At 43.0% G+C, this 17,886-nt stretch overlaps 1 protein-coding gene across 1 annotated transcript; it reads right to left on the bottom strand.

The window, feature by feature from the left end:
• Positions 1 to 1,788: 1,788 nt before the first annotated feature.
• On the bottom strand, positions 1,789 to 16,158 carry LOC122917401 (bile acid-CoA:amino acid N-acyltransferase-like). The gene is made up of 4 exons (XM_044265248.1): positions 15,889 to 16,158; positions 12,192 to 12,707; positions 8,976 to 9,178; positions 1,789 to 5,160 (listed from the first exon to the last, which is right to left on the bottom strand). The coding sequence occupies exons 2-4, from the start codon at positions 12,655 to 12,657 to the stop codon at positions 4,564 to 4,566; spliced, it is 1,266 nt and encodes a 421-aa protein (XP_044121183.1). The 5' UTR covers positions 12,658 to 12,707; positions 15,889 to 16,158; the 3' UTR covers positions 1,789 to 4,563.
• Between the last annotated feature and the right edge of the window lie 1,728 nt (positions 16,159 to 17,886).

Below are 17,886 nucleotides of genomic sequence, written 5' to 3'. Positions count from 1 at the left end.
TGATATATAAATGCACTGAAAGTGAAATATTAGCCGGGGGGGGGGGGGGGGGGAAGGGCTGATCTTGGAAGTCACGGGCAGATTGGAAGTACTGAGGAAAGAGAATGGTGTCTCAGCACAGAGCTCTCTTAGCAGGTGAGAGGTACCTTGGCAGAATAGCAAGGCTCCCAGCTGAGGGACTAACTCTCAAGATCAGGTCCCAGGGTGGGATCAGTGTCATTTTTACGAAGATTCTAAGAGCAGTGCAGGAAAGGGTGGGCAAGACAGGATGCTGTGGCACCCAGGTAATAAAGTGAGGGCAGGTCAGGCTGGCAAAGAGCCAGATCTTTTCCACTCCGCTTGCCCAGAACAGAAACCACTGGGGAACCTAGCTATCCATGGGCCCCTAAAGGCTGTAGCATATGAGGAGTGGGGACACCGGGTAGTGACATGATGACTGTGTACAGAAGAGACTTTGGGAGTTATCAATAGCAGGCATGAACCATGCAGAAAGGACTGAGGTCCTCTCGGGCAGAAGGATATCTACCTGCAGTCTGCCTTCAGAACCATGACTGCGACATCAATTCTTCTGGCCTTCTGGCCTGTCCTGAAGGTTTGAGCCCCTGCAATCACATAAGCCAATTCCTTAACATCAGTCAATCTCTCTCCCTCTCTCTCCATGCACACCTTCTTAAGGTATATTTACTGGGCCTGGGAAAGTAACCAACATAAGACAGATTAAGAGGTGAGAAGTACATAAAAGTTTTTTTTTTTTTAAAGATTTTATTTATTTATTTGACAGAGAAAGATCACAAGCAGGCAGAGAGAAAGGAGGAAGCAGGCTCCCCGCTGAGCAGAGAGCCCGATGTGGGGCTTGATCCCAGGACCCTGAGATCATGACCTGAGCCGAAGGCAGCGGCTTAACCACTGAGCCACCCAGGCGCCCCCATAAAAGTTTTTAATGTAAGTTTCATGTGGCACAGGAGCCCTCATGAGGAAAGAGCCCCAAAGAAAAGCAAATACTTGCTTTTTTTTTTTAAAGATTTTATTTATTTATTTGACAGAGAGAGAGATCACAAGTAGGCAGAGAGGCAGGCAGAGAGAGAGAGAGGAGAAGGCAGGCTCCCCGCTGAGCAGAGAGCCCGATGCGGGACTCGATCCCAGGACCCTGAGATCATGACCTGAGCCGAAGGCAGCGGCTTAACCCACTGAGCCACCAGGCGCCCCCAAATACTTGCTTTTATATTAGCTTGAACAAAGAGAGAGACCATTGTGGAAAAGTAACTATGTGGGCAGTCAGAAGGAGGATAATCATTCGAACAAGGTCTATTTGTATAGAATTCTCTCAATCTCAACTTCTGTCTTTGGTGGTAAGAATTTTACTTTCCTTCTAGTGGAGGGAGGACACCTTCCATCTGGGAGTTTCCCTCCTGCTTTCAGGAGGGAAAAAGGAAGGGTCAGAGGGCCCTTCTTGTATCTGCCTTTTTAACTGCTGATTTTTGTTAAAGAGACATATTTTGGAGTGATGTATTCTGGTTGCCTTCAAAGGAGAGAGAAGAAAAGCGTGAAAATTAGTGCCTATGGAATGAAGACTATTCTAATGGGGGTAAAGTCACGAGTGCACTTGGGGTTCATTGGGCTTCCACACAGCTGCAACACAATCAGTGGAAAATGGACTCCTTCTCAACGGTAGACCCAGCCATGGCCCTGATCATCTTTAGAAGCTAAAAAATTTCTCCCTAGTAAGATTAAATATAGAACTTGTCGTGTCCCTAGCTCTCCTAAGCCAAAAACAACGAAAACAATGCGTTAATGTATAGACCCAAATTTATTTCAAATTTCCAGAGAGTGGAGATTAACAGGCCATTGGGGAAAATCTCAACACAGTGTAACAGAGACAATTTGGGTGAGTCCCTGGGTTCTGATTCTAGCCCTGCTATTAATTCATCATGTAAGTTTCTCTGTACCTCTACTACTCAGTATGAGAAGGCTGACATAGATCAGTACCCCCCAAAAAAGCCTGTCATTAAGTAGCACCTTTATGATTTAGCTATATCTGAGTCCTCTGGCCTATTTCTTGTAAGGCAAAGATGATCTTTACAAATGCCTCTCTGACAGCAGTGATGTTCTTAGTAATTGCTTTATTCTTCCTCGGAAGCTTTATTCCATTAAGTCTGGGTCCTGGGGCTTGTCTTTCAGAAGAGAAGTTCTGCCTAGAGAGAAGGTCTGAGCCTTGACCAAGGTGGGAATGGATTGTGAGAAGCTAGGGAAAAGAAAAAAAAAGAAGAAGAAGAAAAAGAAAAGAAAAGTAAGAAACTGGAATCTATGGAAGAAGGTTTTGTCCTGCTTCCGGTTTAGAGTTCTGGAAAGCAGAGTGAAACCGGACATCGTGTGTGAAACAGGACATCGTGTGCGTAGGCAAAAGGAGATAGCTCATGCAAGTCTCCTTTTGCACTCCTAGGATGTGAAAGAGTTTAGCAAGCTCCCAGATTCTCATGGTGATGGGCATGGAAGGCAGCTGAGAACTGAAGGTCAGCAAGTCTGCCCTGATTGTTGCAGCCATATGCGAGCCGACCTTTTAGCAGAGGAGATGCGGTATATGCATCTGTCAGGGGCCTGACAGAAGACGCAACTCACATTTAGAGAATGTGCAAGGACAGTAAAAGCCAAGTGGACCAAATGCAGAAGGTGAGAGTGGGTTTGCCAGCTGGCCTGAACCATGCTATGAATTAACCAGGTGCAGATACTTTATGGGTGCACACAAGAAGTCAACCCTGAAAAGCAGACCAGTTACATTTCCAAGAGGTCAGAGAAGCTGGCCAAGAATGGTTTTTTGATCTGCCTTCCTGCCCATATTTTTAGTAGTGATACAGAACAGAATATATGAAAAAAAAAATTTTAAGACCTTCTTGGTTCTGAAAATCCACAAAATGTAAATCAAGGGATATAAAACACAAACATCGTATTTCATAAACATCTCATTCTTCCTGAAGTCTGGAAGAGGAAACAAAAATAATTATACCCATTAAACCCACTATGTTAGCTATTACATAGCATATGGCATATATAACTAATGATGTAGCATCTAATCTATATAGTTATTATGTAGCATATACTGTAGGCGGTATTAGCCATTGCAATTACATGATTATTAGAGTCAAAGAAGTGACGTAGTTTGATTGACTGGGTGTGGGAAATGTAAAAACTTCTCTGAGTGAGAAAGGTGGGAGGCTAATAGCCTCGCTCATCCTGAATGGAATGATTTCACTCTAAACAGAGGGAGTATCAGAAAGCAGATGAAAGAAAAGGAGTTTAGGCAGATACCGTGAAGCGTCTGTGTATTACTTCTGTCCCTCTAACTCTTTGTCGGCTCTCCCACCGCACCTACAAAATCATTCAACACACCTTTTTACTGGCTCATCTTCACTTGATTATCTACCTTCCACACTGCAATTCAGTAGCTCAGGAATATATGGATTGTGACTTGCCCGTTAGAGGAAATACGTCAAATTTGACCTTGGACAAAGTAATTTGCATCGTTCTACACCCAAGGTCATCAGACTATGCCCTGTGAGCTAAATCTAGCCAACAGCCTGTTTTTCTACTGCCCACAAGCTACGCGTGGCTTTTACATTGGCCAATGCTTAGAAAAAAAAGAAAAAGAAAATTACTATTCTGTTACATGTAAAAATTATATGAAATGCAAATGTCAGTTTCCATAAATAAAGCTTAAATGGAACACAGCCATGAACATTCATTATGGCCTGTCTATGCTGCTTTTGTGTTTGAATGGCAGAACTCAACAACAGTGACAGAGACTTAATGGCCCACAAAGCCGAAAATATTTGCCATGTAGAACCTTAGAGAAATAGTTTGCCAGCCCATAAGGTATACAGCCCACAGTATCATGGCTCCTTCCTTAAAGTGCAATTCTGTGAACCTCAGATTGTTTCTTTTTCAAAATTCTATACATTTTGACACAAATATTACTTTATTCTCTTCTCTTAGCCTTTGTTAAATTATTTTGATTTTAGGTTGACTCAATCGTGTTACCCCCATATCAGCTTCCATATTGCCTCAAAATAATAAATGTTTCTTAAGCCCTAGTTTTTCAATGGCAATGAAGTAACCATGAGCCATGAGCATATTTTCATATATGAGAAATCTAAACATATTTCATTTGAGTTTTAAGAAATCAACAAATATCAACACCTGATCCTACTCATGTCTGTTTTTAAAACCAGGGGATTCTGTCATTCATTTTGGTCATTTTTCTTTCCCACAAGACAATTGCTGTAATAATAAACCAGAATATTTTAGGGCAGGTAGAGCCCTAAATGTATTTTTTTTTTCCTAAACGTACTTTTTAAAATATAAAACTCTCCATGTATGATATTGGATTAAACGGAAACCATTCTCCCTTTCCAAAGTCAAGACACGACCATTGTCAGTCACCCTCCTGCTTTCTCTTAGTATAACCTACCACAATAAGAACATCAAAGATGTTGCTCCATGAAAATCAAGTGAAGTATTGATTGATTGATCAAGTGAAGTATTGCTGCTCTGTTCCTCAGGAGTATCTTCTCAGAGTTGACTGGTCACAACTGGAACAAGATGCTTCCTGAGAAACTTCTGGATCTCCTTCCAAGAATGCTCCTGGGCAGCGGCATGTGGGGTCACCTCTCCACCCCAGTGAATGGATAGGTGGAGACTGGAGATCTCTGAAGCACAGCACAGTGGGGAATAGGGAGGCTCTAACAGGTGGCCTGCCCCAGGGTAAGATAGCAGGGTCCAGTTGTTCTTCCCATATCTGCTCAGCTGTTGGGTGGCTTGCTCAGCATACACTTTGCTGTTGAGATTCTTATCATCTTCTCCCACAATGAAAAGGAAATGTCCCTGAGCCTTTTCAATGGGGAGAAGAGATGTCTCACTGGCTTCACGTCTAGCTTCCTCAAAGCTGTGCTGGAACTCTGCTAACCCCAAGGCATTGATGGACAGCGATTGTGGAGAGAGGGCTAAGGGCTTACTTATCTGACCATGATATACCTGTGGAATGCCCAATATGAAGTTGGGCCCATTAATAAGCACAGTAGCTGTGACTTGTTTTAGGTGTATAGCCATGGAGAGTCCAATCTCTGCACCTTTGCTTATGGAAACTATGCCAATGCCTGGGCCGAGGACCTAAAAATAATGGAAATGAGATGTTGATTCTGTCTACCATTTAGCAAAATGCTACCATCTCAAATAACCAAAGAACTTGAACAACCAGTAGGAACAAAGCAAGGACTAATCCCACCCACATGCCAGTTGAAGAGTTCTGGAATACATGATTAACGTTCAAAGGAAATACTCCTTCAAAAACATATCAGGCCTTCCAAATTAAATACTATGGATTCAGCGTGGTGTTAGGCACTGAGTTTAAAATACCCTAAAGAAATACCAATGTAGTAGGAAAAAGAAGAAAAAGGCCCGTAACTCATGTGAATAACTAAGTCCAGTTACAGTTGATCGGTCAATGCCGTTGTACCAATTCTAGGGTCTCTAGAACTCCAGAGGAAAGGGTACTCTATAGGAAAAGACTGAGAAAAAAGAGTTTTGTAGAACAGAGAATGGAAACGTGAGCAGAGGATTCTAGCTCTGCCGTGGTTTCCCTGGAAGGTTTCTCCTTTAGAGAAAGGTTTCATAAAGGAGGCCTGGCTCAGCTTCCTCTTCTGCCTTCAGTCATCAAGCAGGCATTTTTTAAAAAGATTTATTTATTTAGCAGAGAGAGAGAGAGAAAGAGCATACACAAGCAGGCAGAGAAGTAGGCAGAGGGAGAGAGAGAAGCAGATTTCTCTGCTGAGCAGGAATGCCTGATGGGCTCAATCCCGGGATCCTGGGATCATGACCTAAGATCATGACTCAATGACTGCCCCTAAGCAAGCAAGTTTAGACTGTCCACCCTGTACTAACCACCGGAGGACACAGAGGGGAAAAAAGGCTTAAGTCATCTTTTATCATCAAGGAACTCACTGCCCGATGGAGAGACAGAAGGGAAAAAACCAGACAATTAGAGTAGCTTACAAATTCTGCGATATAAGAATGCACATAGGCAAGGCTGCCAACCCAGATTACCAGGGAATAAAGCAAGATCAGGGAAAGATTCTCAGAGGAAATAGGCTACAATTTGGACCTTTATACAAAAAAAAGCGAGGGGGGGTGACAAACAAGAAGGAAAGTTATTGTATGCTATGTAGTGGACACCAATAAGAACTATTCTCTTTTTCTTTCTTTTATGGGGCATGTATATTGCCCCAGGGGATAGATTCTGATGGATCTGAACCTATTCCCCTATGCAATATATATATATTTTTTCAGCCTCTTTGGAAGGCCAATACATTCTATCTGAGGTCCTATCCTATATATTAAGAGGGGTGACAGGAATCATCTCCTTTTGAATTAAAAAGACCTTTCAAGCTCTGAAGTTCTACGTCTTAATATGAAAGATACAGAGTCGCAGTTACAGCAATGAAAGGTGAGAACTCAGAATGGATTTGGCCAGGGAAGACAGAGTAAAAGGAAGTATAATGCGGATCAACAACAACAACTGAAAGACCCGGCGTATAGACACCCTTCCCCCAGTTGTTAATTATTTAACCGCTCTTTTGCCTTCTTGTAACCGCTTGGCTTTTAGGGTGTGACACTGGTCTCCTGTTTGAACAAGATACCTTCTGCTAATAGCCGAGGCATAGGCAGGGGGCCACAAAGTCACGTAGGCAGGAGGCAGGGGGCCACATAGTCACGTAGGCAGGATGCATCTCTGCTGAGTAATAAGGTCCAACTCCCCCTCCTCATTCCCCCTTCCCACCTTTTTCTTCGCGCGCGCGGGTCCTCCAAAGCCAATCCGCAAACACCAAGTATGCCTTTTTCAAATGTTCAAATTGTCAGCCAATCAGCCCTGCCCCATCCAAAACTTGTTTGTACCTGTCTATAAAAATCCTGCACCACCCCGGCCTGGTGTGCTCAGCTAGCAGGAGCTGCTGACCACCCGCAGGCGCCTGCGCTACAATAAAGAACCTCTTGCTGATTGCATCCTTGGCAGTGTTGAATTCTTGCGTAAGGGGATCCGCGGGTCTTACACAACAACAACAAGTGACTCAGTTGTGTGCAAACATTTGGCAGAACACCAGCTCTTGTTATAACTTCTGCCACCAAATTTGGGATCAGGGAATTTAGAATGCTTAGAAGACACGTAAAATCAACAGATGGAGAAATAAGATCTATAAGGACTTGAAAGGTGGGTGGTCTCTCTTCTCACAGAAGAGAGAGCATGAAGCAGGCTTAGTGGAAGTAGTAAGAGCCTAGGAGAGAAATCTGGTTTCCAAGTCTCATTAGTCATTGACTAACTTTGGGAAGTCATTAGTCATTGGCCGACTTTGGGAAGAACGCTGAGGGAAAAGTCATGCAGCAAGTATAAGGGAAAGCAGGCTAAGAAAGGGAACAGCAGAATCACGGAACCTCCTCATTTCTCATCTAAGCCAAGCAGAAAACTCAGCACAATATAGCTATTTAAAAATTCAATGTATCAGTAGATTGTTAGGGATTATTGCTCATCTTATTACTGGAGTTCTGATCATATTTTGGATGATCCTTTATATGAAATAGGGTGTAGTACAGAGACTTAATTTTACTTAGATCAGTTCTTTTATTTTTTGGACTTTATTTATTTATTTGTTTGAGAGAGAGAGGGGTTGGGGGGGATAAGCATGAACGAGGGAAGTGCTGAGCAGGGAGTCCGATGTGGGACTCCACTCTAAAACCCCAGGGTCATGATCTGAGCTGAAGGCAGACATTTAACCAACTGAGCTACCCAGATACCCATAGAGCAATTTTTTTGTTTTAAAGATTTTATTTATTTGACAGAGACACAGCAAGAGAGGGAACACAGCAGGGGGAGTGGGAGAAGCAGGCTTCCCATAAGCAGGGATCCCAATGTGGGGCTAGATCCCAGGACCCTGGGACCCTTTGGGGTCATGACCTGGGCTGAAGACAGATGCTTAAGCAGCTGAGGCAGCCAGGCATCCAAGATGCAATGGCTTTAGATTCAGATGGAACTGAGTTGCGTTTCTGTCTCTACCCCAACCGGTTGTGGGAATTTGGACAAGCTTCTAAACCTTTCTAACCCTGAATCTCTTCATCTATTAAATACTATGGTGGTGATGCTATTTCGTAAGGTTCTTGTGAGAAGTAAAGGGGATAATAGAAGTGAAGAGCTTACTAGAGTAATTGGCAATACACATCCTCAATAAATGTAATTCTTATTATTATCACTTTCTCTGATTATTAATAAGTCACCAGACTGTACAAGACAGATAATCTTCCTTTGAGGAGTGAGTCTGATTTTTAGTTATTGGAGAGGACTTAATTATAATGTTATAGGACTTCCCAATCCATACCTTCTTTAAGTTCTAAAATGTGCTTTTCCTGCTATATTAGGGTTGCTGCCTATTATCCCTTGTTAATTGCTGATATTTTTTTCTTAATGAGAATTGCTTAGGGCACCTGGGTAAATAAATAAAAACTTTAAAATAATTAAATGAAGCCATTCCATCATGGACACAGGCTAACTTCCTGCTTTGTCTTTCTGAGCAAAAGACATTGGGTGGGAAAGAAATCATGCGAATAAGATGGCTATGTCATAGAACTTCCAGTTCACTGAGGAGAATCATACTTGGAAGTTAAGGGAAGCCACAGGGTGTAATGGTTATTTGAAAACAGGGACTAAGAGGCACCTGGGTGGCTCAGTCGTTAAGCGACTGTCTTTGGCTTGGGTCATGGTTCCAGAGTCCAGGAATCAGGCCGTATTGGGCTCCCTGCTTGGCAGGAAGGCTGCTTCTCCCTCTCCCACTCCCCCTGCTTCTGTTCCCTAACTCCCTGTGTCTCTCTCAGTCAAAAAAATAAACACAATCTTTAAAACAAACAAACAAACAAGGACTAAAAGAAAAGGCAAAAATTACCTTAGGATGTCTCAGGAGAAAGTTGACAGCTTCCTCAAAATAATCTAATTCTGTCTTTTCTGGTTGGGCAGGCAAATCTTCATAGTTAAAGTAAGCCAAGGCCAAGGAGACAAAGCCATGACTGGCCAGGAGACTGGCCCGGTACTCAATCAGCCCACCAATACCACCAAACAAGTCAATTATCCCTGGGAAACGGCCCTCTCCTGAGAAACAAAAAACAAAACAAAGCTGAGATTAAGGGGAAGGGAAGGAAACGAGAAGAAAAATACGACAACACACAGAAATGCATCACAAATTCTGGAATTGAAGCATAAATTTTCAGTAGAATCCCCAAGTTTTCAGCTTTGTGTCTGGGGCAGAACTAAAGCTGATTGAATACATTAATGGAACATAGTATCAGGAAGGCTGATTGGGAGCCATGTTCACTGACAAGTTTAATCTCTGTAGCCAAGGGGTCCTGAGGACTCACAGTGGTTCATTTCTATAGTATTGGAGTACAGAAAGCCATTGAAATTAGGTAAGCACTTTTTAACCTATGAAAAGGTACACAATTGGGATTTAGGAAATCAGTGAAGGTCCTGAAATTATATGTAAAATATAGGTTTAAGTGGGTCTTTCTTTCTTTTCTTTTTCTTTCTTTTTTTTTTTTTTTTAAGAGAGAAAGCATGCAGGCTGGGATGGGGTGGCACGGGGGAGGGGCAGAGGGAAAGGGAGAACTCCTAAGCAGCCTTCATGCTCAGCAGAGAGCCTAAGAGGGGTCTCAGTCTCAGGATCCTGAGATACGACCTGAGGCGAAACCAAGAGTAGGAGGACTAACCAACTGAGCCACTCAGGGACCCCTTTGTGTGCATTTTACTAATGAAAGCCTCTACAGATTTAATTGAGTTCTCAAAGTATATATAACTCAAAATATATGACTTCAAGGAAAGCTATTGAAATGACTGTTAGCTAAAATCTGGACTTCGCACTGTTCTATTCCACTCATCTGACAACAGCGACAAAATCTTACAGTCAAGCAGGTGTAAATGGTAAGACCTTCCATGTGACAACAATCTGTTTATTCCCCGCAACTTAACACTGGTAAAAAGTAGGGATGATCAGAGTGTCATTCTATACACGCTCTGTGTAGGCAGCTAGTTTTCTAAATAAAGCAAAAACAAATTTATGATGCACTTCTTGGAGGCACTCTAGTCTCCAGTAAGTGATTTTAATGGAGGTAGACTTGTCCCATCTATGGAGGCACCTGGCTGGCTAAGTCAGTAGCGCATGTGACTCTTGATCTTGGGGTTGAGTTCAAGCCCCATGTTAGTACTTAAAGAGATAAGTAAGTGAGATGTTACTTAAAAATAAAAATGTTTTTAAAAAAGTGTGACTTGATTTAAAGGATATTGGGAGTTTTCAAAACAAAACATTGCTATGTTTTCTCATCTTGAGAAAGGGAGCAATAAAATGGTACTAAATATATCTTGGCTTTAAAATACCACTTCAAGGAGCGCCTGGGTGACTCAATTGTTTAAGCGACTGTTTTCAGCTCAGGTCATGATCCCAGGGTCCTGGCATCGAGCCCCATGTCAGGCTCCTTGCTTGGCAGGGAGGCTGCTTCTCCCTCTCCCACTGCCTGCTACTCTGCCTGCTTGTGCTCTCTCTCTCTCTCTCTCCTCTCCTCTGTCAAATAAACAAATAAAATAAAATACATTTTTAAAAATACCGCTTTCAATAAATGAATAAAGTTGCTTTTCATCTCCTGATTGCCAGGAGGAGGGAGGACTTAAGAGTAACGAGCCTCTGATCATGGAAGAATGTTGTAGTTGAGAATTGTTTTGAGACCTGACTCAATCCTCTTTTTGCCCCACACAGCTCAATGCCCTTTTGTATCTATCCCCACAGAACAAGCAGGACACACAGAACATGCAGTATCCTCGAGGATTCACCAAAAGTACCCTCTAACCCAGCACATCACCCAGGTGATGGGGATATCACTGATATGTAGATTTTTAACTGAGGAGAGGCACAGACATTTGTGCTACTTACTTTCCCATCCCTACATACAATGATGTTGTCTCTATGCTAATTACTAGGGGTACAAATACTGAGATTTATGACTGTATGTGTCAGGATGATTGTGGAAAGGGAAGCTTTTTTTTTTTTTTTTTAAAGATTTTATTTATTTATTTTCAGACAGAATCACAAGTAGGCAGAGAAAGCAGGCAGAGAGAGAGGAAGGGAAGCAGGCTCCTGCCGAGCAGAGAGCCTGATGCGGGGCTTGATCCCAGGACCCTGCTGAGATCATGACCTGAGCCGAAGGCAGAGGCCTTAATCCACTGAGCCACCCAGGCACCCTGAAAGGGAAGCTTTTATTCCTTCTACATCATCTATAACTCTATGCTGTCAAGAACCACCTTTAACACTTCAGGCTTCCTTTACCGATCTCACTTCTACATGTTTCTGTTTCTGAAAGCTAAGAGAGAGGCAGTACATCCTGATGATATGATGGCTGTGTCCCAGATCGAAGCTCATGCCTAAAGAAGGGGCTCTCAGACACACCTGAGACCCGGACCTGTTGAGGGCTACTTCTGGGAAATTGACTTTGCTTCATTCTGTCCCACAATAAACCCTGAGAAATGTACCAGTACACATTTTGAACCACTTATTGGTATGTGGAGATCACTGCGGGAAACTGACTTTTCTGGTAGGGACCATGTTGTGTATCTGCGGATGTATGGAATGTCCTATAAATATGCAACATTTATGGAACTAGAGGGTATAGAGTCTCTTTGCATCCTCTGTATTTGTTGCAACATTTCAGTCCGTTGTATCACCAGCTTATTTGATGCAATGACCTACACCTAAGCTGAAACTCAGGCAAGACAGAACTCCCAAGAGAAGCTGGGACACAATCGATATCAGGAGGTGAATCTTCAGGGAGTGGCCTTTAACACAGACGGATTTCACATAAATTCAAAGCTATGAAGCCCCATAATTCAGGGATTCCATAAACTACATATAGTCATATCCTTAGACAAGCTCAAGTTGAGATTCAACTTGAGTTGGAATGTGGCCTCACCATATTCTTGTTCTGACCCAGAGTTAGCCCTGATTCGAAGGCTGGAAAGGACTATACTATGTACTATCCATATGCAAGTTAAACCTCTAGAAGGATTAGGCACTGGAAAGAGGAAGCACAAAGATGACAGTAACCAGGTTAATTTTACTCACCAGGAGGGAGGAAGAGGGTTCCCCGAAGGGGGCCTTCCCGAACTTGGATCCGTTTGACACCAGGTGCTACATACCACCTCTCCAAAGTCAGGCTGACTTTTGGAGCAGTGGTGGCGATGTCGGTTAATTGCAAATTTGAATCATAAAGTTTTATTTGGACCAGGAAGGGGCTATTCACCACATCTTTTTTCACCAATTTCATTAAAAATTTTTCAGGTTTCAGGGACCAGAAGAGACCCATAGGGTGGACTCCGATGTAGTCACCTCCCAGCGAAGGGGCCTGCTGCAGGTCTACCTCCCCAGCTTCATTGGCCTTATAATAGGCTTGAGAATGAAACAGGTTCCCCTTCTCATCTGCCAGGGAGGCCTGAAGAATCACTACTTGAAAGGGAGACAGGCCAGTAGCACGAATGTGCACGGGTTCATCAACAAGCGCACTTGCGGGGGTAGCTGTCAGCTGAATCATTGTTACTATGAGGCACCTGGGATGATTCTCAGTAATGTTTGTAGTAAGACCTGGATGTAAAAAAATACATAATGGGAAAATTAAATAAGACAGTGATAAGATTAAGGAAAGGTGAACTGGACCAGGAACCTGGCTGCTTGGGATTCAGCTCTAAAAATATCCTGATATAGGGGCGCCTCGGTGGCTCAGTCCTTAGATGTCTGCCTTCAGCTGGAAGAAGGCAGGAGGGAGCCTGCTTCTCCCCCCACCCCCCAATCTCCCTGCTTGTGCTCTCTCTCTTTCTATCAAATAAACAAATACAGGGGCCCCTAGGTGGCTCAGTGGGTTAAAGCCTCTGCCTTCAGCTCAGGTCGTGATCCCAGGGTCCTGGGATCGAGCCCTACATTGGGCTCTTTGCTCAGTAGGGTGCCTGCTTCCCCCTCTCTCTCTGCCTGCCTCTCTGCTTACTTGTGATCTCTCTCAAAATAAATAAACAAACAAATAAATAAATAAACAAACAAGTAAATACAAGCTTAAAATAAATAAATAATAAATAAAAATATCCTGATATTCTCTGCAAGTGCAAGATACCGGAGAGCTTTTAGCAAATATGTGGAAGACATAAAACAAGTAGATGCCTTTTATAGTAATTATGAACCAGGGTGGAGGAAGCAGCAGCCAAACAGGCACAAATGATATCAGCACATCCAAGGACGATCTCACAATTGGCCACCCAGAGCCCTTGAAAAATTAGATGCAGTAGAGGACAAGAGTGAGATGTGCGGCTGAAAATTGGTTTTGTTGGGGTGCCTGCGTGACTCCGTCGGTTAAAGTTCTGAGTCTTGATTTCAACTCAGATCATGATTGTAGGGTCCTGGGATTGAGCCCCATGTCGGGCTCCCTGCTCAGCACAGAGTCTGCTTGTCCCTCGCCCTCTGCTCACCTTACCTGCAGTCTCTTCCTCACTCTCTCAAATAATTAAATAAATAAATACGCTTCTTAGAGAAAAAAGAAAAGAGGGGATTTGTTAAACATCTATGTATATGGAGCTGGTGACTCTGCTACTAAGAGAGCATGAAAACCAGACAAATCTTCCCAAAAGAATGAGGACAAAATCTTTGGGGAGAACAAGGAGGCTGACGTATGTGTTCCTCCCTAAAGAAAAAATACTCACAGCTTCGTAGTTGGGCTTCTCCAGTCATAAGCAAAACCAGATGCTGACAGAACCTTCAGGTACAGAAAAATTTGCTAAGCTTTTCATAATCTTTGTCTTAGAGATTAAGGAATGCCTTTCTCCTTCGGGTTAGTGTGAAGAAAGTCACAAAAATGGTCATTGTTTCCATTCTAATAACCTAAACTTACCTAGATAAAGACAAAAGGAAATTTTTTTGTTTTGTTAAACCCATTAGATTGCCAAGAATCTAAATGACTTAAATTCCAGTGAGTGATAGGTTCCTCCTACGAGAGAGGAAACTTTCTCTTCTACAGAGTGATTTCATCTATGATAAAACAGCAAAAAAGAATCCCCCATAAAGAAAAATGAGGAGAAATGAACAGAACATTTAATGCAATTTTAATGGATGTGTGTAGGCTGTTTTGATAGATTAGAATTCTGAGAGATCCTAGCCAGAGTCCTTCTCCAAGGACTTGGAGATTTGGCCACATACTCTAGGACAATAATCAAAGAATGCTAGCAGAGGCATGAGCAGGGAGAAATCTGTCTGAGGCATTGCAAGTCTTTCGTATAAAGCAAAGCAGCTAACTTCCAAAGGAAGGGGGAGATAGCCAAATAGAGAGATTTCCCTGGGCTTAGAAAGCCAGGAGTGGGACTACAGAGCAAAGAAATTTCCTTAGTGATCCTTTTTCTAGAAGAATTCTAAACCAGAGAGAAATATCCTACAGTTAGAAAAGCTAGCAACATGGCCATAAAAAGCCAAAGATATCTCGAGAAGTTCACCAATGCTTAGCCCGCAGTTTCTTCTAATGAGGAAGGCCTAATCCCATACCCAGAAATATCTGAAGGCAGTGGTGCCCCAACTCAGGTGGGGCACCTGGTGGCTCAGTGGGTTAAGCCTCTGCCTTCGACTCAGGTCATGATCTCAGGGTCCTGGGATTGAGCCCAGCCTCCGCTTCTCTCCCTGCCTGCTTGTGATCTCTGTCTGTCAAATAAATAAATAAAATCTTAAAAAAAAAAAAAAAGCAGCAGCAAGCCCAGGCCCAGGTCAACCACAGGTCAGATGGGTTCAACCTTTAATTCTTTTTTTTTTTTTAATATTTTTAATTTTTTAAGATTTTATTTATTTATTTGACAGACAGTTCACAAGTAGGCAGAGAGTCTACGGCCATACCACCCTGAACGCGCCCGATCTCGTCTGATCTCGGAAGCTAAGCAGGGTCGGGCCTGGTTAGTACTTGGATGGGACACAAGTAGGCAGAGAGGTAGGCAGAGAGAGAGGAAGGGAAGCAGGCTCCCCGCTGAGCAGAGAGCCCGATGCGGGGTTAAATCCCAGGACCCTGGGATCACTACCTGAGCTGAAGGCAGAGGCTTTAACGCGCTGAGCCACCCAGGCGCCCCTCAGCCTTTAATTCTAACCTCCTGACACTGTAGGGCTTTGCTCTTTTCTTAAGGTAAATATTACTTATTCTGGTCACTTCTTTTATATGAAATATCTGGAGTATGATTGTAAATATTATAAGACAGAAGAGAATCCAGAAAATTGATCCATGATGATGATGAGAACAAACAGTCCATAACAAGAGGCACAGAAATAGCCAAGAGACTGGAATGATTAGAAAGGAACTTTGTTGTGGTGTTTTTTTATTCGTTTTTTTTGGTGGGGGTAGAAAACAAAGATAGCACCCTTTCCCTTGTCTGTACTCTCTCTCTCTCTCTCAAATAAATGAAATCTTTTAAAAAATGTCTTTAATATGTATACACACATACTAATGTGTGTATTTAAATGCACTTAAAAGACTTTAAAATAAAAATAATAATGTCTTCTGGGGTTTAAAGAACACATAGAAATATAACAACAAAAAGGTGGGAATGCAGTTAATAGAATTATATTGTTTAAGATTATTATCTTATTATTTTTCAAGCAGTACAAGAATATTTGCAGGCAGACTGTAACAATTTAAAGGCACTCTTAGGAGCTCAGCCCAGGAAGACAGAGAAAGCTGAGCAGCTTAGGTGTTAGAGTAGCCGATGAAAGCAGCAAGCTGAAAACAAGAATCAAGCTTTTAATCACTTACTGTGAGGGAGAAAGTGCCCGATCAAGATAAGAATGAAGGGTCTGAAGTCGGCAGGTCAGCCAGATGTGGGAGCCCCAAACCAAGCATCCAGCAGTTCTGAAGTCAGGGTAGAGTGAGGGGAAGGGCCACAAGTAGAAAAGAATTGGTTGCTGAATGAGAGTGAATGAAAATGTCTTCCAGCCTTCTTGCATAAAGAAGTCTCCTTCTTGCATAAAGAGGCCTCAGCACACATAACTGAAGACTTTGGACCTTGAGCGAAGGTTTATCTGATGGTAAACAGATCTACAATGAAGGCTTCTGGGCAGGAAAGGCAAATATGAAGGTCCAACCAGCCTGTGTGACTAGTGACTAGGAAGACCAGTAAGTACCAAGTGTCCAGCGTCCTTGCCTCCAACTTTTTTCAGAGATTGACATGCACTGGTTGTACCCCAAGTCCTGTGCTGGAAGAGCAGCATTCCACCATGATACCTGACAATTAAAGCCTTTGTAATTGCCTATGGTCAGTTCTGGAAAATCACACATGAGTTTTTAACCAAGAGCTAGACTTCTCAGGTACCTATTATATTCTCTAGAATAACACACACACACAAAATATTTGAGTAACCCCAAAAGAAACAGGTGTTCCAGTTACTAGGCTGTGTAATAAACCACTCAAAAACTTAAAGGTGTACAACAGCTGTTTATTGTGCTCCTATGTTCTGCAGGACACCAGGACACCAGGAAAGGGCTCAGGGAGATCAGCCATCAGTTGCAAAGACAAAAAGCTTTTGGAGACTACTAAACCAGTTCTCACAACTGTGTAAGAACAAATCCTTGAAGAGTTCTATCCCAGTGGGGTGAAGGAAGCTGAAAGAAAGACGACTGTCAATTGATAATTTAGGCAAGTTCAAATCTGGAACTGCTATTTGCTATACCATGTGTAAATCCTCTTGCATTTTTTTTTAAAGATTTTATTTATTTATTCGACAGAGAGAGATCACAAGTAGGCAGAGGGGCAGGCAGAGAGAGAGAGGAGGAAGCAGGCTCCCTCCTGAGCAGAGAGCCCGATATGGGACTCGATCCCAGGACCCTGAGATCATGACCGGAGCCAAAGGCAGTGGCTTAACCCACTGAGCCACCCAGGCACCCCTACTCTTGCATTTTTAGAGAGAGGACACTGCCTGGTAAGAGTAGGGATGAGAGTGAATATGACAGCTGAATTATTCCAGATTAAGAAGGGAAATAGAGTGGTAGTTGAAGTATGGGCCAAGAGTTTGCTTTGTGTCCTACCTTACATTCCTCGAGAACCCTACTTTGCATTAAGAACTCAAAAGCAATTAGTGTACTTTGAGGGGTTTCCAGGAAACGTGAGCGTCGAGGAACAATGGGAAGTATCTAATAAATTGTTGGTTGAGGGCTGACTGGTGGGGGAAGAAGGAGCCTTACTTTCCCACCACTTCCATCCTGCCATGCTGAGAGGTAAAGTGGACTCTGGAGGCCCCAAAAAACTGTCAGGCACAGGAATCCAAGGTCTGATATTGTGAGTCAGGCCTGTGCACTAATATCACTAGGAGAAGTCTATACAGACAAGGTATTGACAGTATCTGCTAACATTGTGTTCTGTTTTTAATGTGTGTGTGTGTGTGTGTGTGCGCGCGCGCACGCGCGTGCGCGCATGTGCATTCAGAGGGAGAGAGCAAGAGATGGGGTAGACACGGGCATGAATACATGCTGATGAGAATGAACCAACTAATGAGAGACAAGTGCTGAGAATGAAAATCTGGTGGTGAATACAACATTTTTCCCCGAGAAGCTTAAAAACAAGTGATTTTATAGCCCCAAAGTACTCTATTTCCCTTGTAAATTTATTCAAGAAATTGAGTATACATAAGGCACACAGAAATACATGGCAGGGGGCACCTGGGTGGCTCAGTGGGTTAAGCCTCTGCCTTCAGCTCAGGTCATGATTTCAGTGTCCTGGGATGGAGCTCCGCATCGGGCTCTCTGCTTGGCGGGGAG

This window comes from Neovison vison, chromosome 9 (assembly GCF_020171115.1).
Source record: "Neovison vison isolate M4711 chromosome 9, ASM_NN_V1, whole genome shotgun sequence".
In the NCBI taxonomy this organism is placed as follows: Eukaryota; Metazoa; Chordata; class Mammalia; order Carnivora; family Mustelidae; genus Neogale; species Neogale vison.
This window is presented reverse-complemented; position numbering and strand designations above follow the sequence as displayed.